This window comes from Urocitellus parryii, chromosome 4, assembly GCF_045843805.1.
Source record: "Urocitellus parryii isolate mUroPar1 chromosome 4, mUroPar1.hap1, whole genome shotgun sequence".
NCBI classification, from domain to species: Eukaryota; Metazoa; Chordata; class Mammalia; order Rodentia; family Sciuridae; genus Urocitellus; species Urocitellus parryii.
Genome location: NC_135534.1, coordinates 178,364,492 through 178,387,429, shown reverse-complemented (window position 1 = coordinate 178,387,429; position 22,938 = coordinate 178,364,492). Strand labels below are relative to the sequence as shown.

Genomic DNA, 22,938 nt, shown 5'->3' with positions numbered 1-22,938 from the left:
GTTGGCCCTGACTGCTGTCTCCTGGAGGACTCTCCTTCCTTCCATAAGCAAAGGCAAGACTCTTGGAGGTTTGTAAGGGTTGCCCAGGCTGTGGACAACTCCCTGAAGTTCGGAAGGAAAGGTCACGAGGAAGTTGTTCAGGTCTTTTAAAAATCTGGATTTTTTTTTTTTTTTAAAACTAGGTAACTTCCCAGTAAACCTCAGCTCTGTTCTGGGACAGGTGGTGGAGGGGACTGAACCTTGCGTGGCCTTCGATTGAGGATTGCTGTGCTCCAGCCCTCCCCCGTGCACAGGCCTTCGCATGAGACGGCACAGGCCCAGATTCTGGCCATGAGCAATGGCTCCAGCCTCTTTGCTCTTGTGTGGATGGAGTTGTAGCCATAGCTACTGGAGAGCCCTGTGTCTGGATCTGGAGGCCAGTGCCCGGCACCCTGCAGCTGCCCAGCAGAGGCAGCTGTGGGCTATTACTGTGTCATTCCTGGTCCTCAGCATTGATTCCTCTTATCTTACCAGGAGCAGGATGCCCCTGTAAGAGGCTCTGAGAAGGTGGCCCAGTGAGCCCATCAGGGCCTCCAGGAAGCATGCACATGGGGCCAGAGCACTGACATGAGAACTTGGGTCTCCTTTCATTCCTGCCCCAGAGAGCAAAATCAAAGAGGAGAAGGAGAGCAGGAGACTGGCTTATACCCAAGGGCAGACACAGGAAGGTGGGGCAGAGGGGACCTGGCTCAACCTCTGGGTGTCCAGCGGTTGCTCAGACACTACAAGTGCTGGGTGGGGACCTCAGGCCAGTTCCTCAGAGGGCAAGCAGCCCCTAGATTTCCCAGTGAGATGATTTCCTGTGTCTCTGTGGTAGGAAAGAAAGGAGTCTTGTACCACTAACTTCATGAAGATGGGCTGCCCGGGGTCTTAACCTAGTTCAGTCAGTCAGGAAGCCCTTGCCAATGGTGTTAGTGACCCTGTAAGAATTTGTATTTCAAACTCTGACGCTGCAGAGGGCAAATGAGGATCAATTCTCTACCCTCGGGACCTCACTGTTCAGTGGGAAGAGATGATCTGAGCATATTAACTGCTGGCATCGACCGTGGTGCCACCACAGTTCTAGGGCTCTCAGTGTGTCATCTCTAGTTCTCATGACAGTTACCATCTTTTCCTGAAGAGGAGACTGATGGTCTGAGAGCTTCTACATGCCTGAGGGGCTTTGTGGGGGCTGGGCCAGAGTTTGGCTCTTGTCTGTCTGCCTCTGGAGCTTCTGACCTTTCACCAAGTCATGCTTGAGGGTCTAAGAGAAGCTGGGTGACTTGCCTGAGGTCACCCACAGGAAGAGCCAGAACTAGGGCCCTGGTCCTCTGCTCCAGGTCCAGGTGCCCCTCCCAACCCAACTTCGCCCCTCCCCCGTGTCTCATGGCCCAGGATTAGATGCAAAGGACTGCTCTTTGGAGAAAAATAAGTGTGCCCCTGCGCCTTCCTGTGTCACATGGAACCATGGCAACTCTGATACCCAGGAAGCCATTATCTGTCCTGGCACCTGCAGGGCTGGCCCCATAGAGGTTCAGACTGCAGGAGTCGGTGCCAGGTGGATGACTGGCCAGGTGACTAAAGCCTGAAGAGCTGCAGCCAGCCTGAAAGCCATCTGCTCTGGCAGGTGGCAGGCTGTTGTCCAGTGGTGTTGGCCATCTGTTCACTGCCAGGAAGGCTGAACCCCTTTGGGGTTCTGTGGGGCCACCTTGGCTCTCTGGGATTACTTGGTAAAGACATAATTTAGGAAACGTGGTGGGGACATGTGTGGCCCCTTTCCTGGAACTCCCGCAGGAGACTTCAGAGTACTTGTCCCTGGCTGTGGGCTCAGACAGCCTCGGGAGAGGCTTGTGAAGCACCTTGGCTGTTTTTGCCTGGGGGGGACACACTTGCTTTCTCATTCTTGGGGCAACTCTGCATGGAGCAGGGGGTCTTCATCTCCATCCTAGTTACAGGAAAACTAAGGTTCAGCCTGAGCCCCCTCCCCCCTTGTTAGAAAAGCTCTCATAGGTCTGGAATGGGGACTGGGTTAGTCAGATTGGGGTTTTTGTTTATGCCACACTGCTGCTTTATTTAATTATTTACGGTGGCAGAATCCCAACCAGCGCAGGCCATCCCAATGGCAAGGGACAGGGAGCATTTGCATGTATCAGTGTCTCTTTTAGTCTCTCTCCCTCTTATAAAGCTTCCCAGATCCAGTCACAGGGGCTCCACCCTAATACTTTAGCTAATCCTATGCACTTCCAAAAAGCCACAATGGAAATGCCACCCTCTTAATACCTCACCATAGGGATTAAATTTCAACACACATTCCCTGGGGATACTCAAACCATCTACGACCACAGCAGGATTTGAGGCCATGTGACTCCAAAGCTGGTGATCCTTTGCCTGGTCTCTCTTGGACCCACCCACCTTAATTTTAGCGATGAAAATATCAGTGCTTTAATAAAACAAAGGATTATTGTTTAAAGATAGTTTATTGACTTTTAAAAATGTAAATAAAATGACAACTTGCAACCAGCGCAGTGGCATATTCCTGTAATCCCAGTGACTCAGGAAGCTGAGGCAGTAGGATTGCAAGTTCAAGGCCAACCTGGGCAATTTAGCAAGATCCTGTCTCAAAATAAAAAGGGCTGGAGATGGGGGCTGGGGCTGTAGCTCAGTGGCAAGCCACCCTGGGTTCAATCCTCAGTACCAGAAATTAAATATAGATAGATAGATAGATAGATAGATAGATAGATAGATAGATAGATAGATATAGATATAGATATAGATATATATGAATGAATGGGTCTGATCCCCAGCACTGCACACAGACAGCCAGATGTAATGAAATGACTTTAGATTCCACTCTCTCAAAGTTAGAGAAAAGATACCCACTGGATCTGACCCAGAGCAAGTCTGAACAGTGGTGTCTAGTGAATTCACCAGGCAGTCACCCAAGGAAATCTCCAGATCTCAGCTGAACCTGAAAATGTTCTAAGCTGCCAGCCATCCTGGAGCCACAGGAATGTTGATCTCTGTCACACAGTCCTGGGAAGCTGGCTGCTGCATTCTGAGCATTCCAGACATGCTGGTTTAGTGTGTAGGGCCCTCCACCCCACCCCCCTGCCTCACCCAAGGACTCCCACAGCTCTGAGCTGCTCTTCTCTTTCTCCAAGCCTCTACTCCAGCTCCCTGTGAGCTTCCTTCAGGAGGAGCCCTGTCTGGAAAGTTAGGTGGATGAATGGGGATTGAATTTAAAAAGTCTTCCATCTGGGGCTGAGGTGGTGGCTCAGTGGCAGAGCGCTTGCCTAGCATGTGTGAGGCACTGGGTTCGATCCTCAGCACCATGTAAAAAAAGTCTTCCATCTTTAACTCCTCCATGCTGATCCCCCCAGTCAGCTCGGTCATCTCTCACCTTCTTTGTGCTCCAGGGCTTAGTTGAAGGCACTCTGCCACTCTGTAGAGTGTCTGAATGTCCCACTCCCAGCTCTGTGCCCCCACAAACACCCCTGCTTTCCACTCTTGTAACAAATCATCCCGTTGGTAGTTCCTCTTCGCTCCCACTCCCACCAGCCTTTGCCCGTTCTTGGAGGTGGGAACTGTGACTGGTCCCCCTCTGAGCCCCTCCTTCTGGCAACGGGGCATGGCTCTGAGCACCTGCTTGAGAAAGGTTGGACACATGGATGGATGGATGGGTGAGTGGGTGGAAAAGAACCAGAGGAGGTCACAAGTACCGAGGTTTCAGAAGACTCAGCTAAGTGGGGCTTGCCATTAGCTTCTCAAATAGTCACAATATTTGGCAGTTTTCCTCCAAAATGAATTTCTCTTAGCGATTAATCCTATCCAGCTGATCCATTTGTTTAAAGACTTTGGCACAGGCACAGTGGATATGTCACTGAGAAAAGGCCATGGCTGTGGGCCTGGCTGCGGGGCTGCCTGGCTGCTGGCATCCTGACCCTGGCCCTGGAGGAATTCACGGGCTCATGTCCTAAGAGCTTAGGGCTGGAAGCCGGGGGAGCAGCAGACCTTGAGTTTCCACGTGAACAGCTGCTGAGGAGGGAATCAAGGCCTGTTTTTTCTGTACTTTCTAGCACTTCCTTATACCAGCCCTATGAGTGACACTCAGTGGGCTCAGGGGCCAGTTACAAAAAGATTGAATGAGGTCCTCTGTGCATGACTTTGTGTGGGGATTGCCAATGTATTTCCTCTCTAATGCTGTCTTGGTGATGCTATATTGAAAAGGATTTTGAGGCCTCGACACAGCATTGCAGTAAAGAATTTCATAACTAACAATATCTGCCATGGGATGAGAGGGAAGAGTAATATTTTTGTGCCACATAGCTGCCACCCCTGGTTGTATTACTGACTAAGCTTAGGCTTTGGAGTCTGCATGATTCAAGATTGAATTTCACTCTACTCTCCTGGGCCTCAGTTTGTTCATCCCTGAAATGGGCATGTATGAGTCGGATTATGGATTCAGCTGCTATAACAAAGAACCCATAAGTATTCAGAGTTCTTTCTCTCTTGCACTATAGAATGGAGAGGTAGGTGAGCAGCTGTGTGTGCTAGGGGGCAGCTCTGCCGTCCTCATACCTCAGCTTATGGGTGTGAGGTGACTTCTCATTCTTGCCATTTTCCAGCCGGAAGGAAAGGAAGGGGCACTGGCCCAGAGGAGCATGTGTCTAGTGATTTCAAAGATGACCTAGAAGGTGCCTACACACCTCAGTGCTCATTCCTCTTTTAGGCAGAATAGTCACTTGGCCACCTCCACCTGTGACTTCCTAGGAAGTGGTGTTTTGCTGGGGAGCTGTGTGCCCAACCAGTACTGTGTTGGACAGAGATGGGACAAGATGCCCAGGGCACCTCTCAGGGTTGGTAGGTTTGGTGACAACATGTGCCCACCCCTGGCACCTGAAAAGCTTCCCCCAACTCAGAGATGCTGCCCTCTCCCTGCCCAGGAGCTGGTGAAGATCCTACACAAGGCGCTGGAGGCCGCCCAGCAGGAGAAGAGGGCATCCAGCGCGTACCTGGCAGCAGCAGAGGACAAGGACCGGCTGGAGCTGGTGCGGCACAAAGTGCGGCAGATCGCAGAGCTGGGCAGGCGGGTAGAGGCCCTGGAACAGGAGCGCGAGAGCCTGGTGCACACGGCCAGCCTGCGGGAGCAGCAGGTGCAGGAGCTGCAGCAGCATGTGCAGCTGCTTATGGACAAGAACCAGGCCAAGCAGCAGGTCATCTGCAAGCTCTCAGAGAAGGTCACCCAGGACTTCACACAGCCCCCTGACCAGCCCCTCAGCACTGTCGACAGGGACTTCCTAAGCCAGCAGGAGAGGATGGAGCACCTCAAGGTAGGCCTCCCCACACTCCCTGGGCCCCAGGAAGGCGGCTGATGGTTTTCAATGTGGAGAAGGGCTCACCCTCCGAGCATCTGTACCGGAAGTAGATGCTGATGGATACAATTTGACCCTTTCATGGTGTCCTGGGCTGCAGAAAAGCAGGCATCTCTGATTATCAGATTAGAGATGAAAAAGTCCAAGACCAGCTAAGTCTGGGGCCCGGCCTGGATGGCCTTCTTTGGTGCCATTCTCACGCCCCAGGGCCGCCCTCTCCCAGTACTCCTGTACTCATGCCGACTGTGGCTGGTACGTGACCATTCTGCGTATGGGATTGATGGCGTGGCCTGTGCCAGTGCTGCCTGCTTTACTTGCATTGTCTCATTTTATCCTTGCACCAGCCCTATGAGAGGCAGTCATGCTCGGGAACCCCACATTACAGATGGGAAGACTGAGGCTGAGAAGGTAAAGAAGCTCACCCAGACTCCTGAAATGGGGAGCTCACGTCTGCTGCCTGCTCTGCCTCCCAGCTTCTCTGCCTCTCTAGCTGCTGCCATCTTCCCTGCCCCACCCTGCCTTCCCCTGCTCCGTCCCTGTCCCTTTCCCCAGGCTGTCCCAGTCCACGGGGACCAGCCCCAACACCAGGGACAGGAACTTCATTTGAGTTCTGATGCCTGCCATGGGCTGCAGTCTCCTGTCTAGAGGGAATGACAGGTGCCACCTGGACCCTAGGAGCCTGAGACTGGGAATAGGTGCTTCTAGGCCTACTGCTCCTAGAGGCAGCCATATAAAACCAGGGCCAGGCTTGCCCCGAACACTGCCCTTCAGAGCCACATGTTCTGCCGCTTCTATAACCTTGGAAAGTCCTGTGCTCCTGAATCAAGGAACTGAGGAATGGAAGGAGGGGGAGAAAGAAAGCAAAAGAAACAGGAAGCTTCCGAGAGAAGCAGTGGGCGTGTTGAACAGGCTCAAGGCCCAGCTTTGAAGTGAGGTGGCCAGTGTTGGAGTCCTGGCTCTGCCTCTCTAGCTGCATGGCCTGGAGCAAGTTCTCTCACCTCTGTGGAAAGTTCCATTGCTGCCTCTGAAGGGCTGTTAGGAGGTAAAAGGAAGTGAATTTGCAACCCAGATTGCCTTTCCTGTCAGCAGAAACTGAAGAACCACACAACCAGCTAGACCTGGAATCCCTCACAGTCTGGAGCCAGAGTCTGGGATTAAAACAAAACCAGAGCTTTCAAACGCATATGAGCTGGACTGTGTGCATAGTGACCACAGTGACGTGCTTCTGCCACACCCTGCCCCAGCTCAGGGTCTTTGCGTCCATGTGCCTACAGGGCCCACTGTTCAAGACCCCTGGAGCAGCACAGGGCTCAGAAGCAGATCAGCTGCATCCGGTTTTCTCTGACTCACCTATGAGCCTGAGTGTGTCCCTGAGGTCATATCTTTAAGGAATTTAGATCATCAGCGAGCCAGGTGCAACTGACTGCACATGTGAGTCACATTAATGTGATTATTACATCTGCCCATCTTTGTGTTTGGCCTCAGGGAGTATTTGCATTTCCTGCTGCTTAACCTGTGACAGTTGCTGAGGCTGCCTTTGAACTCCTCCTGCCTCGGCCTCCTGAGCCACTGGGGATATAGTTGTGCACCACTATGCCCAGCCACAAATGATGGTTTTGATGTGGTGGCTTACGCCTGTAATCCCAGCCACTTGGGAGTCTGGGCCTCACAAATTCAAGGCCATCCTTCGCCATTGATTGAGACCCTGTCTCAGAATTTAAAAGGGCTAGGAATGTGGCTCAATGATAGAGTACCTTTGGGTTCAATCCTCACGTTCTCCTCCACCTTGGGAAAAAAAAAAGAGGGGGGTTGAATATCAAAGCTGGGAACTGGGGACAGTAACTGTGCCACCTCTTGAGTATCAGAGCTGGGAAGACTCAGCAATCTAGTTTGCCCTCTCATTTTCTGGTAGGGACAATGAGCTACAGAGAGGTGGTGGACTGGTCCTGGGCCACACAGCATGAGGGACAGGCATGCAGTGTGGACCCAGGTCTCCCATGCTGGCACAAGGGCCTTGCCCAGGGAGAATCCCAGGGTTCTGTTCCTGGCAAAGGCAGGGAGGCAGCAGGGGCTTCCCCCAGACCCTCTCCTCCCCTTGCTCCGCTGGTGAGTCCCGCGGCTCTTCTCTTCTCTGAGGTCTCTCTTTTTCCTCCTACAGTTCTGAACCCAGGAGAGCATTCAAGGTAGGGTCACGAGCTGAATGGGAGGGTGCTGCCCAGTCGCCACCCCAGCCACTGCTGCTCCAAAGGTGCTCACACCACAGGCCACTCCGAGCACGTCCGCCCTCCCTAGAGCAGGAAGTGGGGCACCTTATGTGACAAAAGCCCTATTTCCAAAGTCTTGAAAATACCTATCAACAATTCTAGACCTAGGAAGAGGAAGTGAAGGTCGCAAGGAGGCTGGGAGGGACATTGGAGGCCATCCTGGCCAGAGTGAAGACCCTCCCAGCAGAGGGCCAAGATCATCTGGGGGCTGCCCATGGGGCCTGTCTCTGATGGCAAAGTGCGACAGGCCATGAGCAATGCTGTTCATGTCCCCATCACTCAGGGCCTGCCCAAGGTCAGCTCTGTAGCAGCCCCTTGGGTACTCCCCTGCAGCCCAGCGGGCAGCAGAGAGAAAGGCTGGGCCACAACAAGAGTACCTGCGACTCATCAGTGATGACTGAGTGTGCGCAGTGTGTTTGAATGGCTTCTGGAACGTCCTTCCTGGCACAATAAAGACCAAGAACCACGGCTGTAGCTCAGGTCCTGGGCATACCTTCCCAAGACTTGCCTAGCCTCTCGCACACCTGGCCAAGGGCTCTGGCTGCTTCCAGGAGACAGTGCAGAGGGAACCCTCTAGGCTCAGAGCTGTTCTTCACAGTGTTATTCAAAATCAAATACTAGCTAAAACCAGCCAAGGCCCAAATTGTAGAAACAACAGAAAGAAAAGGGTTGTAAGTAACTTGTGGTGTAGTTGTCCATCACTGAAAACAATCACTGCAGCTGGGCGGGTGGCGCAAGCCTGTGTCCCAGCTCTGTGGGAGACTGAGGCAGAAGGATCCTAAGTACAAGGCCACCCTGTCCCTTATAAGAACACTCAGGGGTCTGGGCTACAGCTTGGTGGTAAAGCACATGCTTAGTATGCTTGAGGCCCTGGGTTTGAGTCCCAGCACACACACACACACACACACACACACACACACACACACACACAAAGACTAGAAAACTTATATAACAACATAGAACAATATTTACAGTGACACTTCATGGTCACAAATATTTGATAAAATGCATTGCTTTTTAAAACAAATACTACTGGGGCTGGGGTTGTAGCTCAGTTGGTAGAGAGCTTGCCTCACATGCACAAGGCCCCGGGTTCAATCCCCAGCACCACCAAAAAACAAAACAAAGAAAAACAAAAAACGGAATACTACTGAGCACTTGCTGTGTTCTGTCCCCACATTTGGTGTTATCTGTGTGACCATTTAGCGTCCTCACTGCCCACAGGGGTGGTTGGTATTTGCCCTTTTACAAATGAGGAAAGACAATAGTGTAGAGACCCTCCCAAGGGCTCGAGCCAGGCCTTGAACCCCAGCCTGAGGCGCCTTTCACCACAGCCTGCGGGGACCAGGATAGAGAGGAGGCTGGCAGTGCTTCTGTCCTTCCAGACTTCCTTTTTTCCCTTCCTTTCTTTGTTTTTTCATACTGGGGATTGAACCAGGATGCTTTACCACTGAGCTACTTTCCCAGTCCTTTCTATTTTTCATTTTGAGATAGGGTCTCATTAAATTGCTTAGGGCCTTGCTAAGTTGCTGAGGCTGGCCTCAAACTCGCAATCCTCCTGCCTCAGCCTCTGAGTCACTGGCTCAGGGACCTGTGTCATCATGCCCAGCTTAGGTTTCCTTTTCTGTTGTCATTATCGGGATGACTCCTCAGGACCAGGAAGTATCCGTGGTCAACTCCTGAAATGCTGTGCTCTCTTCTCCAGGATGACATGGAAGCTTACCGGACCCAGAACCGCTTCCTCAACTCTGAGATTCACCAGGTCACCAAAATCTGGAGGAAAGTGGCTGAGAAGGAGAAGGCGCTGCTGACGAAGGTGCCAGGGGAGAGCTGCTTGGCCATCTCCATGCCCTGCCACCTTCCAGTCCCCCTGCTGGCCACCCCCACTCATGCTCCTCCTTACCTGGCTGCCCTCCCTCTGGACTGAGCGCTTATGAATGGTGTCGGTTTCCTCCCCAGCCCCTGTGGTCTGGCTGACTTGAGCCACCCAGTCGGGGTGCTTTGCTGGGCAGCTATGGGGAAGCGACATCAAAACCAATAAGCTTGGCTGCGGCCCCGAAGAGAGTGCAGACTAGTGAGGGAGCTGAGCTCAGCTAGGACTCACAGACTCATGGGGCCCGGAGGTAGGAAGGTAAGTCAAGGAAGGCTTCCTGGAGGAGGTGTCTTCTGAGTGAGTCCTAAAGACCAGTTGTGTTATCCAGCAGTGTAGAAAGGCCTTCTAAGAAAGGAGACCGCGTGGTAAAGGTTTATGGCCTGAGAGGCATGAAGCAGAGCTGAGGAGGATGAGACAAGGCTGAGTGGGTCTGAGTGGAGAGATCCCGGCCCAGACTGATGTTCTGAGAAGATGGCTGCGGCTGCTCGGCAAAGGGTGGGCTTCTGGAGAGGGCCTAGACACAAGGAGACCAGAGTCTCCAGCAGAAGTCCTGAGAAGACCGCTGGTGACAGAACACAGGAAGCAGTCAGGGGCCTGGGGTTGAGGAGCAGCGGTGGGAGCCGGGGAGCAGGAAGTTTGGGCAAGTGCTTGGAGCTGCCGACTGGCAGGGGTGCCGTGGACTGCAGCATCTGCCACGAGGCTCCCTGGTGCGCCTGTGGGACGTGGCGGCTCAGGTCACGGCAGTACTCTGAGGCAGCTTTCTGCGTCCCCATCTCATAGCAACAGAAAACAAGGTCCAGAGAGGTCCCCCCGCCCTGCCCAGCACCATCTGGCTTGTACACATAGAAACAGGAATTCAAGGCCGGGAGGCGCCCGCAGAAAGACCTGGGGGGAGGGCGCTGTGTGTGGAGGGATGACACCCCGTGGCACAGACAGCACAGGGTAGGGCCCTCCCAGCCACACCCCCTGCAGAGGGTTCTGTGCCCAGCCCCCGGGGAGGGTTTTGCTCATCAGCTCGACTACTCCCTCCAGAACCTGAGGCTGTCCCCACTGTGCACATGAACCAGCTAGGGCACAGAGAGGTTAAGTGACTTGCCACAGGCTGTACAGCTATCGGGCAGACCAGAATGGGACTGCAGGCTGCACTGGAGCCTGTCCATCCCTGCCCCAGCCCCATCTTCTCTTTCTCTTGAGCCCAGCCCCAGGCCCAGCCCTCTCCTGCTTCCTTGCCTCCGCGCTCCCCCTGTCTCAGGCCCATATTTCTCTTATGTGAAGGCCCATGAAGGGGAGGCTGGGCGAGGAGCTGGAAGGGCTGCTCTGCCCGGAGCCGAGCAGGGCACCTGACTGGCCACCCTTCCCCTCACAGTGTGCCTACCTCCAAGCCAGGAACTGCCAGGTGGAGAGCAAGTACCTGGCTGGGCTGCGGAGGCTGCAGGAGGCTGCAGGGTCGGAGGCTGGCGAGTGCTCGGAGCTGCTGCGGGAGCTCATCCAGGAGGCGCTGCAGTGGGAAGCCAGCGAGGCCGCGGCTGATGGCGGTGTGGAGCTGGGCCCTGTCAGGTGAGCCTGGCGGCTGCAGGACCAAGAACCCCGCTGCCTTGCTGCCAGCCGTGCTGACTGTGCACTATGCAATCGTGACCTCCTCTGGCTCCAGATGCACTATGCAGCGCCCGCCCAGGAGCAGGCTCAGAGGAGCAGCCCCTGCCCAGAGCTGCCTCCAAGCCCCAGGTCTCCCCTGGCCCAGGTTCCTCCCAGACTTGTTGGTCAGAGGGGAGATAAGCCAAACCCTGGCTGAGCAGGGCACTCTCACTTACAGTAACAGATGTAACAGACGTGGGTGTGACTCTGCTTACAGGTCCCTGAGGCTGTGTGGCCTACTCGCAGAAGCCTGGGCTTTTGAGCCAGACATGGCTCTATTAGGGGGTGGTGATGAGGATTGAACCCAGGGTCACCACCACTGAGCCACATCCCAGCCCTTTTAAATTTATTTTTGTAACAGGCTTTAAGTTGTCCAGGCTGGCCTGGAATTTGTAATCCTCCTGCCTCAGCCTCCTGAGTTGTGGGGATTGTAGGCTTGTGCCACCACACCCAGCAGACCTGGCTCTCTTGCTCTTTGACAAGTCACTTAATCTTTCTGAGCCTCATTCTCAGCCCCTGTAAGATGTAGGCTGACTCTTGCTTTGCAAGATCACAAGACTGGCAGCGCTGGGGGTGGGGGGTGCACACCTGTAATCCCAGCGGCTCAGGAGGCTGAGGCAGGAGGATCAGGAATTCAAAGCCAGCCACAGCAACTTAGCAAGACACTGTCTCAAAATTTAAAAAAAAAAATTTAAAGAGGCTGGGGATGGCTCAATGGTTGAACTATTCTGATTCAATCCTGGGTATCTATAGATAGATAGATAGATAGATAGATAGATAGATAGATCTCGACAGATAGCACCTGCAGGGCACATAGTAAGGGCAAATAAATGTTGAATAAATGAGAAGCTATTGGCCCCCAATAGCTTCTCATTCCCAATATTCCACCTCCTCCTGTCATTGGTGCAGTCTGTCCCCCTCTGTCCCTGAGCTCACTGGCTGGTAAAAGGTTCTGCTCCTTGGCCCCAGGTGCCTGAGGTCTTTGGAGGTCATTGGAGGGTCTCCTGGGCACTATGTACCAGGCATTTCTAGGACCTCACTGGGTGTTCAGGAGGCAGAGCAGGGCAGTTTGGGAGGGGTGGAGGGGCCTGCCCTGCCCTGCCCTAAAGGCTGAGCCTCAGTGAAGCTGGGGAGGAACCTGGCCCAGCACCCCCACCTGCTCTTATCCAGGGACGGGCCCTGCAAGGTGTGGCTAACGTGGGTCTTTCCCGGCAGTGAGTATGACGAGTACGGCTTCCCAGCAGTGCCCGACTATGAGGTGGAAGACCTGAAGCTGCTGGCCAGGATCCAGGTGCTGGAGGTGCGCTCCCACCACCTGCTGGCCCTTGACGCTGTGGAGCGGCCACTGCGGGAGCGCTGGGCGGCCCTGGGCCAGCTCGCGCCCTCTGCAGAGCTCAAGCAGCTGCTGCGGGCGGGAGTGCCCCGCGAACACCGGCCCCGCGTCTGGAGATGGCTGGTCCATCTCCGTGTCCAGCACCTGCACACTCCTAGCTGCTACCAGGAGCTGCTGAGGCGAGGCCAGGCCTGCGAGCACCCTGCTGCCCATCAGATCGAGCTGGACCTGAACCGGACCTTCCCCAACAACAAGCACTTCACCTGTCCCACCTCCAGCTTCCCTGACAAGCTCCGCCGGGTGCTGCTGGCCTTCTCCTGGCAGAACCCAGCCATTGGCTACTGCCAGGGCCTGAACAGGTGAGCCTCTGGCGGTCGGGCACACCCTTTGCCTTCAGAGCACTGCTGACTTTTCAGGGCCTCCCAGAAACCCTGAGAGAGAAGCCCGGGAGGCTGGCCCTCACTGGACAGATAGGGACGGGCAGGTGAGAAGACATGTTTAAGACAGATGGGCCAGAACGCAGGACCCTGTCCTGTGCTCTCTGATTTGTGCTCAGGAGATACCACTCACATGGAGCCTTCAGGAGTGGTCCCCTGGAGTGTACAGTGAGGGCCCAGTTCACATATGACAGCCCTGGCCAGGTCAGGGAGCATTATACAAAATCCACGCAGAGGAGCCCAAGGAAGAAGGAATTTATAAATGGTACAGGGGAAGCTCAGGGAACTGGAGGAAGAGGACAGAGCTGAGGATAGATGGCCCAACAGGGGCGCAGCGCTACAGAAGCCCAGGCTGGCACTCGTCCAGTATTGCCTGGAATGCCCTCCCCCGAGGCAGCGTGGCCCCATGTTCTGTCTTGCAGCTGTAGGGCCTATGGCCCCCACCCCACTCTGCCCTCGGCCCCACCCCTCTTGGCAGACCTACTCATTCTTGGGGCATTTATAGCCCATCGAGGTCGTCAGAGTAGAGCACTAAGCCATGGGCTACAACGAGTCTTCCCACCTTATACCCTGTGCCCTTAACCCTTATGCCCAGGACCTGCATCCCAAAGAAGGAATCTGAATGGTGCAGCATGCATTACTTTCCATTTCTGGTCTAATTAGCAGGGGAGAGGAGAGAGACTGGGGATGAGAATGGGCCCTGGTTCATAGGGCTGTCTTCTCCACAAGTGGAAGGGAACTTTCATGAACATACCTCCATAGAAATTGCATAGTCTTGAAGATTTCCCAAAGCAAATTTTGACTCGATTTCATTTAAACACACACATGCTTGAGTAAAATTTGCAAAAGCCATTCTGCTGTATTTTTCTGAATAGGTGGTGTGTGGCATTTATTTAACCCAGAATTGACATTCGGAGTGTCCTTAACTCAAATTTGAATGGCTCCCAAGAGCACATATTTTCAATACTCTTATTCCACCCTAAATTTAGGTAAAATTGAGCATGGATATGTACAATTACTGGGAATTCAGAGCTAAGCTCCAACAGGAATGCCTCTTAATTTAAGCCTGAAATTCGTGTTATTCTGCATGTCTGCTACAGGTGATGTCTGTAGAAATTCTACTCCTTCACCAACAGCTGAGCAAAAGCCTGTATATTTTTTATCTGTGTGAACATGTTGAAATCTAGGAGGAACAAAAATTGCAAAGCCTTTTTAAAAGCAGCTGTGCAGGGAAATGGAAGCCATGGGATTTGTACAAATAATGATTTTCCCATTTCTTAGAAAGGTCGGGTAGGAAGCAACTTACTGAGGGTGCTTTACATACCTGACATCACGTAATCCTCATGGAAACCTGAAGTGGGCACTGATGCCCCCATTCTCCAGGCAAGTCAGGGAAGCTCAGAAAAGCTGAGTCACCTGCCCAGAGCCTCACCATGCCTGGCATCTGGGCCAGCTCCAGCCCCGGACACCCACACCCAGTCCTTCCCACAACCCACCCTCACTCAGAGTGGGAGCTTTGGCAGGCAGTGGGCTGGTGCCACCCTGAAACATTTTTTCCTGATCCGATGTGACCTCTATGAGATGCAATTAGCCATATACGGGCTATGGTGCCCTGGGGTGCAATGTGTGCCAAAGCAGGAAAAAGTCCGGGAGCCAGGGAACCTTGGGATCAGCACACTGGAGAGAAGCTCCCCCTGTGGAAGGAGGTGGCACAGGCTGCTTTTAGAAAGCAGATGGGAACAACTGAGGCCAAAGAAGAGGGAGACGCCCAGAGGGTACTTTTTACTATCTCTGTCTCTGCTATTTTTACTTAAATTTGATATGTAAGCACAGATAGTTGGTATTCATGCAAATATTTGTGCTATTGCTTTAACTAGAAAGTTAAGTGTATTAGAAAGGGCCTGTTCTATTGTGGAAAGTGCAGTGTGTTCTTTTGGAGGCCCGAATCCCAAACTGCAGGCCCCTTACACTTGCCTGAGTTGCCATCTAGTGGCAGCAGTTGGAAATGCATGTGTTGTGCCACCATGCCCCACCCCTACCCCATGTCTCAAAGATAACATCCTGCTTCTAAGGCAACAAATCCAGCCGGTTTAGACGGTGAAGATAGAACACGGTGATTTAATACCAATTTAGAGCAAACATTTTAAAGCCATTTCCCTGTGAAAAATAAGTGGAATCCTTCCAAAGTAGCTTGCTCTTTCCCCTTTGGCTCATTTCCCCTTTGCAGGCCTCCTTGGGCCCTGAGAGCCTGAGGGTGGAGCCCTGCTGGAGTCTGAGCAGTGAGCAGCCCAAGTGGGGACCAGCCTCAGGTAACTGGCTTTCTAATGTGTGCTGTGAGAAATTCTAAGCTGGCACTGGCAGCCAGCTCCTGGACTGAGGACACTCTGAGGTTGGTGGGCTGGATGTTGGGATTCCTGGGTTCTCTTCCTGCTCTATCATCAGCCAACTGTGATCTCGAGGCATTCTCTTTTGCTTTCTGGGTCTCAGTTTTCCTATCTGTGAGTAAGGAGTTTGTCTTGACCAGAGAGAGCCAATAGGAAACAGCTGCTGGAGGCCTATCTTGAGGCAGTCACTAAAGTAGCTTCAACTCAGGGGGAAAGAGTGCCCTGATCAATTAGTTATGTCTGCTCCAGGCATCAGCAAGGGGAATGTTGCCAAGATCTATTAGTTATGTCTGTCCTGGGCATAGATAAGACATACCACATATTTGCTATCCCAAACACTGGAAAAGGAGAAAGGTTTTCTTTTTTCTTTTGAAACTCAGCCTTGCTTCTAGAAGTCCTGAACTCAAAAGAAGGTGGAGGTCATAAATCCAGTCTAGTGAGAACCCAGGGAAGCATTACTAGTGGCACAACGATATGGGCTCCATGGCCCACAGTTACTCTGGGTTGGTTAAAGTCACACAGGGTCTCCTTGCAGGATTCCCCAGAGGCTTTCTGAGATAGTGTACATCATAAGCCCCCAAAAGGGTCTGTAGTGGGCAGCATTCCCCAGGTGGTTTTGAATACTGGACCTTGTGTTTATGTAGCATCTTAGGAGAACAGGGTCAATGGAGGACATTAGGGAAGTGTAACTTGGATTGGTCCTGGATGCAGCCTGCAAGCAAAAATAGAGAAGCAGGAAGACTTCCCTGCTCAGCCCTGGGGGCTTGTCCCTCTTACCTGTGGTGTCACTTGAGCCTCCTGAGAGGGGGTGCTCCAGGAGAGAAGGACTGTGCAGTGTACTGCTGTGTGCCAGGCAGCACCAAAGGCAGGCTTCTCAGGGGCCATGGCCCGAAGGTGGGTTTTTTAATCACCTTACAGAGTGCGAGGCCGAGGCTCAGGGAGGTTCACGTACTTGCCAGCGTCTCAGAGCTTGAGAACATGGAAGTGAGGGCGGCCAGCATGTTAGAGCCCGCAGCGTGCCGGGCCCTGGGCTGGGCGTTGACCGTGCCACCTTGCTCATCCTTCTCAGGCTGGCCGCTGTGGCTCTGCTGGTCCTGGAGGAGGAGGAGAGTGCCTTCTGGTGCCTGGTAGCCATCGTGGAGACCATCCTGCCAGCCGACTACTACAGTAAGACGCTGACAGCGTCCCAGGTGAGAGGGAGGGAAGGGACGTGGCCGCCACGCAGGACAGTACCCTTGAGTTGCTCCTGTGAGTCAGTGACTACCACGAAAGTTGGAAGTCTCCCGGCTTCCATTTCTCCACCTGCACAGTGGGCCAATATCCCTTCTCAGGGACGCGGGGCGGTTCCAGCCTGAAGAACTTTGGGGATTCTGCCCAGAGGACAGACTGGTATGAGTCCAGTGGTGACATCATGTCACTGGGAGAGGAAGAACAGACCTAGTTTCATTTTCCATTTGCCAGTCAAATTTCAGAACACAGCAGGGCTTGGTGGCACATGCCTGTAATCCCAGCTACTTGAAGGCCTAAGGCAGGAGGACTGCAGGTTCAGGGCCAGCAAGGGCAACTGAACAAGACCCTCAGGAATTTGGAAAGACCATGCCTCAAAAATAAAAATTTCAGAAGGGCTGGGGGTGTAGCTCAGCGGTAGAGTGCCTGCCTAGCATGTGCTAGGTCCTGGGTTCCACCTCCAGTACTGGAAAAAAGAATTCAGAACACAGTTCAGCAGGATGGGGGTGATGGTGACCATTCCTGCTCATGCTCACCACTGTCCACTGAGCAGCATGGCTGCCTCCACTAACCTGTTACCCCTCTACTGCCCTCTGGCCCTGTGGTCAGGCAGAGCAGGGTCCAGAGCTCTGCCCGTGGCTGACCTGCAGTGCTGCCTTGGCACATAACATCACCTCTCTGAACCCCGAGCATGCCTGCTCTAGAATGGGAGTAAAGTTGCTGCTAGGGCTTGTTAAGAGGCCTAAGTGCAAAGTCATTCCAAGCCTCCCCACCCTCCGCCAGCCTTGCCCACTGCTCACCTCCAATCTGGACGCTGTCTATGTGTCCTTCCTTCCCCTCCTTTCCTCTTCCATCTCTAACACTGACTCCTCCCCCTGGAGGGCGGGACCTTGGCTGCTCAGGGTCAGCTCTGGGGAGAGGAGTGAGGCTGGGGAGTCAGCAGGGAGGTGGGGATCAGGTAGGGATTGCACTGGACTGCGTGGGAGGCCGGCTGAGGAGTGGCTTCAGCGGGCCATTATTCTCTCAGATAATGACAGGGTGGCTCACTTCTTGATGCCCTCCGGGATCAGGCTCCTCCTAGCTCCCTATTCCGCTCTCCCTGGCCTGGGGCTTGTTACCTCACGGTTCCAAGGGGCTGCCGCACCCGTCCCTGTGCCGTGGCCTGGGTGGAAGAAGCAGAAAGGTGGGCTGCAGAGCTGGCTCCCCCCGGGGTGTTAGAGCACGGGTCTCAGGTGGCCCCTCACTGGGGCAGGGGCTGGGAATGTGCCATACTTTACTTCTACGTCTCAGCATCTCTGAAATTAAGGTGGCTGTGTCACAGGGTCAAGTTTGCTTTTTCTTTTTAATTTCTTGCTATGGAGAATTTCCCATATTCAGAAAAAGAGAAAAGAACACAGTGTGTCCAGGGCCTGCTCTCTGTATCTGTCAACCCAGAGGGCCAGTGTTGTCCCCACCCTCCACCCACTGCTCCTGCTTTGATGGTCCTGGAGGGGACCTCAGCGGCGTGCCAGTTCATCCATGAGTTTCTCTGAATCACCAGGAGGGTCAGCTGGACTTGGGGTGGCCAAGAACTGGCCGGCCCAGAGACCTCCATTGTAAAGCCTGATGCTCCAACCAGGTGACCCTGGCCCGTGTTGGGAGCAGCAGGTGATGTGCAGCTGCCCCTAGGTCCCAGCTCCGCAGGTGCTCGGTGCTGGGCAGGGCAGGGCCGCTCAGCACCCCAGGCTTGCTGTGAATGGCCTGGGTCTGAGGGGCCGGGAGGAGGGGAGGTGGCCACTTCCCCAGGGCACCAGTGAGGGCCCTCTCGCTGCCTTCCAGGTGGACCAGCGGGTGCTGCAGGACCTCCTCTCAGAGAAGCTGCCCAGGCTGATGGCCCACCTGGGGCAGCACCGCATCGACCTCTCCCTCGTCACGTTCAACTGGTTCCTCGTGGTCTTTGCAGACAGTCTGATCAGTGACATCCTCCTGCGGGTCTGGGATGCCTTCCTATACGAGGGGACCAAGGTAGGCGCTGCTGGGCCCGAGCTGGTCCCCCCACCCCTCTGTCTTGACTCTGCCCTTGGAGAAAGGAAAACAGTGTCCACCTGGCAGGACTGCAATCGTGAAGTGCTGTAGCGCCTGAGGGAAGGGGCACTTCTGCCTCTGAAGATGCGCCCTGAGGTTGCCCAATCGCTCCCTGAGAGGGCGCCCAGCATGACCAGGGATGCACATCCCCTGCCTGTCACCCAGGCCCCTCCTTCCTTCCTCCTGTGGCCTGAGCCCTGCACTGAGGGTGGAGCCTGGGTCTGGGCCAAGCCCTGCCCTGACACTGTGAGGAGACCCAGGGCAAATACCCACCTCCCACAGACCCATCTAACAACACAGTTTGGGGTTTTTGTTTTGTTTTGTTTTTTACTGGGGATTGAACCCAGGGGCACCTTACCACTAAGCTACATCCCCAGCCATTTTTTATTTTTAGCTGTTTTTTATTTTTTATTTTGAGACAGGGCCTCACTAAGTTACTTAAAGACTCACTAAGTTGCTGAGGCTGGCCTCGAACTTTTGATCCTCCTGCCTCAGCCTCCTGTGTTGCTGGGATTACAGGTGTGTTACCATGCCACACACTATACCATATTCACCCTGAGAGGTCCACCAGACGCAGTGCATTGCCTGTCTTAGGGAAGTCCAGAGGTAGAGCTAGAACTTCATCCAAATCCCTGCCTTTGAAGCTGTGCCCTGCTCGGGGTCCTCAGCCTCCCTCACTTCCTGTGTCTACCCCCATGTTGTGCCACTAGGCCTCCCTCTCTGCAGCCTGCCCAGGGACTCCAGGCTGCCTGGCCTCTGGGTTTCCTCCCTCTGGGGATTCTGGCCCACACTATGCCACACCTGAGCCCCTGCTGTGCCCCCAGGTGGTGTTCCGCTATGCCTTGGCCATTTTCAAGTACAACGAGGAGGAGATCCTGCGGCTGCAGGACAGCCTGGAGATCTACCAGTACCTGCGCTTCTTCACCAAGACCATTTGCAACAGCAGGTGAGGGTCTGCCCCTGCCTCCAGGTGGTGATTCTGGTCCTCCGTCATAGGTTGGGTGTCTGGAGGGAAGCCCTGCCCCTTCGTGATCCATCCTGCCCTTAACCTGGCCTTCAGACTCTGCATGCAGCTTTAGGTGGTGTGTGTGCTGGGGATCGCGCTGGGGCCTCACCAGCGTCACCCAGGTGCTCTGCCACTCGGCCCCAACCCCTGCCCAGTCTCAGTGCTCGCCCACCTTTCCCTCCCTGAGCACCCGGGGCTGTGAATCTAGAAAGCAGATTATTTGAGTTTCCAGAACAGCCCTGCCTCTAGGCTTGTGCCCTGCATGCTTCTGTTAGAATGCCTCCGTGCCACCTCCCCACCTTGCCACCTCCCCTCTGCCTGTCAACTTTCATTCACTCTTCAAAATTCAGCTCACCTGTCACCTCTTCAGGATGCCTTCCCCTGCCAACCCCTCCTACTGGGCGAGGCGCCTCTGAGGTTCCTCCCTGTGGGTCAGTTCTCTCTGGGTGGAAAGGGCTTCTCATGTTTCCTGCCTGCAAGTCATGCTCCCCAAGGGCAGGCCCAGGGCCTCTGTGGTGGGAAAAGTGTCCCAAGGTCCCAGAACAGGCCCAGCAGGCCGCACACCTGAGCTGACTGTGTGTCCCTCTCAGGAAGCTGATGCACATCGCCTTCAGCGACATGAACCCCTTTCCCATGAAGCAGCTGCGGCAGCTGCGGGCAACCCACCGGGAGCGGCTGGAGGCAGAGCTGCGGGAGCTGGAGCAGCTGAAGGCCGAGTACCTGGAGAGACGGGCGTCCAGGGGCAGAGCAGTGACCGAGGGCTGCACCAGTGAGGATGATGGGGACGGGGACGCCTGACCTGGCCACTCACCTAGGCAAAGCCTTTTCACCCTTACGGCAACCCCCCAGCCCCATCACCATGTGACCTTCTTTCACGCACACGCACCAGGGAGGCCATGCGCTTCTCACCTCCCCACAGAGCAGGCCGGTGGGCAGGCCAGCGGGATAGTCTTCATGGGGCCGCCTTGGGCATCCTCTAAGTTATATCTATAAACCAGTGTCTGGGCTGGAGACCACCCACAAGCTTTGGGAGTCACATACTTCTCAGTGTCCAGTTGTTCTTGGTGGGGCCCCGGGTTTGCTACCCCCAGCCTTTCAGCTGCTGTTCCAAGGTGACCCTGCAGGGCATGTCTCCTGGTTCCTGTGGAGCTTGGGGCCTGAGTCATGAGGACACCTGTCTTTCAGGACAGCAGATCCCCGTCAGTGCCCACCAGGTCTGTGTCCAGGCCACCCCCCATACCAGGGTCTGGTTTCACAGCCTGCACCTGGATCCTCTTTCTTCTTTTTCGGGGCTCCCCGGAAGAGCTCTTCTGACTACCGAGGGGATCTGGGCATAGGGGCTGGGCAGAAGCCCTGGTCACACACCCACTCTGACCTGCGGCTGCCCCTGCTACTGTCAGCTTTCCTGCAAAGGTAGCTGGGGGCGGAGTGTGGTGGCAGTGGCCCTCCACCAAGCCCCCGGCCCCCCAGGGCAGGGCTGCTCCACACTGCTGACCGCTGAGCTCAGGGCTTCTGTGCTTCGTGGTCCCAGGCTCAGGGTCAGCTCTTCCCAGCTTTCCCAGGTCTTTCTCAGCAGACACACACTGTCCCCACCCAAGGCAGGGACGGAGACTGCACACGGGTCACAGTTCATTTCTCAGCAGCACCTGTGATCATGCGGGCAGAGCCCTGGGCCTGGCTCTCCAGCGCCTGCTGAGGCACTTTACCACCAGTTTCCATGGAATGTGCTGGGGGCGGGGCAGGGTCCTGGCAGCACCCTGGCAAGTAAGGTCGGTCACCAGGGTGGCGAGGGAGCCAGGAGGGCAAAGGAGGTGCTGCTGGTGTTCACACAGAGAAGAGCCCCCAGCCCCAGCCAGCACCCCCAGTGAGGGAAAGCACCCGAGTCCGCTGAAACTCACGTTCCCCCTCCAGCAAAAACTGCCCCATACCGCTGCGGCACCATGGAGGACACAAGCTGTGTACAGCCCATCCGCTGGCCAGAGTCCCCAAGGTGCTGGGCAGGACAGACTCACGGGGACAGTACACACAGGTACACAGAATTCATGGATGACACTGTCTCCTCCCTCATCTGGAACTCAAAGCCCCATCCAGAGAGTGATGTGCTGACCTTGCTGGGGTCAGAAGAGGCTCGGAAGCTTTGCTGAACTTGCTGCTGGGCCCTGGGTACCTACTACTTGGCCGATGGTTGGCAACTGTTAAATAAAGCATTTGTACTGTATATTTAAAAAACACACAAGCAGGGCACTGTGGCACACGCCTGTGATCCCAGCAGCTTGGGAGGCTGAGGCAGGAGGACAAGGAGTTCAAAGCCAGCCTCAGCAACTTAGTGAGGCCCTGAACAACTCAGCAAGACCCTGTCTTTAAATAAAAAATAGAAAAGGGCTGGGGATGTGACCCAGTGGTCAAGCACCCCTGGGTTCAATCCATGGTACCCCCAAAAAACCCCACACACCCAAAAAAAAAAAAACACTGATCAGGCAGAGGGCTGCTGCTCCCTCCTGTCCTCCATCCCTCTGCTTTCCTCATTTCCTCTTTCCTGTTCACTCCCTTCCTTCTCCTTCCCATCACCCATTTCCCCCTTTCCACTCCCATCGGAGTTGGGGCTCTGCATAGAGCGGAAGCCTCAGCTCTTCTCCCAGCCTGGAAAGGTGGGTGGTGCTCTGCACTGGGCCAGCTCTGTCGCCTGTTTCCTTTCTGGCTGCATCTTAGAATCCCCTTGTAGATTTTTTAAAATTGGGGGCTGGGAATGTGACTCAGTGGCAGAGCACTTGCCTAGCATGCACAAGGTCCTGGGTTCCATCTGAATTACCACACAAAACAAAAACAAAAATAAATTTTAAAACAATGTAGGTTCTAGACCCTAGATGCAGGCTGTTGTGGAGCCTGGGTGGTCCAATACACTGGGAGCATCCAGACCCCTGGACAATGAGGACCGGCTACTTCCTTTGGCCCTGGGGAGGGGTGCTGGGAATGAGAACTTCCTGTTCTGCAGCATCTACTCACCCAGTCCAAGCTCAGGTGATGGGGCACAGAGATGTCGACTAACCTTCCAAGTCACACAGCCTTGCTAGGTCCTGGAGGCCCTGACTGCAACCAAGGAGGGCCCCTGCCTACTTACCTACCTTCTATGGGACCTAGAACACCTCTCACAAGGACAGGACTGGGGGACTGGACTGGCCTGGCCTCTGGCCTCATGTGGACACACTATGGGGCTTGCTGAGCAAGGGGGAAAGGAGAAGGAGCTTCCAAATTGTTATGCCAAGCTGGAATTGTGGCGCTGTCCCTTAATCAGAGATAAGCAAAGGGAGCAGACAGGTCCCCACCC

At 54.6% G+C, this 22,938-nt stretch overlaps 1 protein-coding gene across 1 annotated transcript in view; it reads left to right on the top strand.

Moving 5' to 3' along the window:
- Positions 1–20,605, top strand: part of Tbc1d2 (TBC1 domain family member 2) — a 45,709-nt gene extending 25,104 nt beyond the window's left edge. Inside the window, exons 6-13 of the mRNA XM_026415481.2 lie at positions 4,962–5,348; positions 9,360–9,470; positions 10,894–11,084; positions 12,378–12,854; positions 16,386–16,506; positions 18,362–18,547; positions 19,432–19,553; positions 20,204–20,605. Coding sequence (XP_026271266.2) covers positions 4,962–5,348; positions 9,360–9,470; positions 10,894–11,084; positions 12,378–12,854; positions 16,386–16,506; positions 18,362–18,547; positions 19,432–19,553; positions 20,204–20,411 — 1,803 coding nt within the window. The 3' untranslated portion in view covers positions 20,412–20,605. The remainder of the gene's footprint in view (positions 1–4,961; positions 5,349–9,359; positions 9,471–10,893; positions 11,085–12,377; positions 12,855–16,385; positions 16,507–18,361; positions 18,548–19,431; positions 19,554–20,203) is intronic.
- Positions 20,606–22,938: the final 2,333 nt, after the last annotated feature.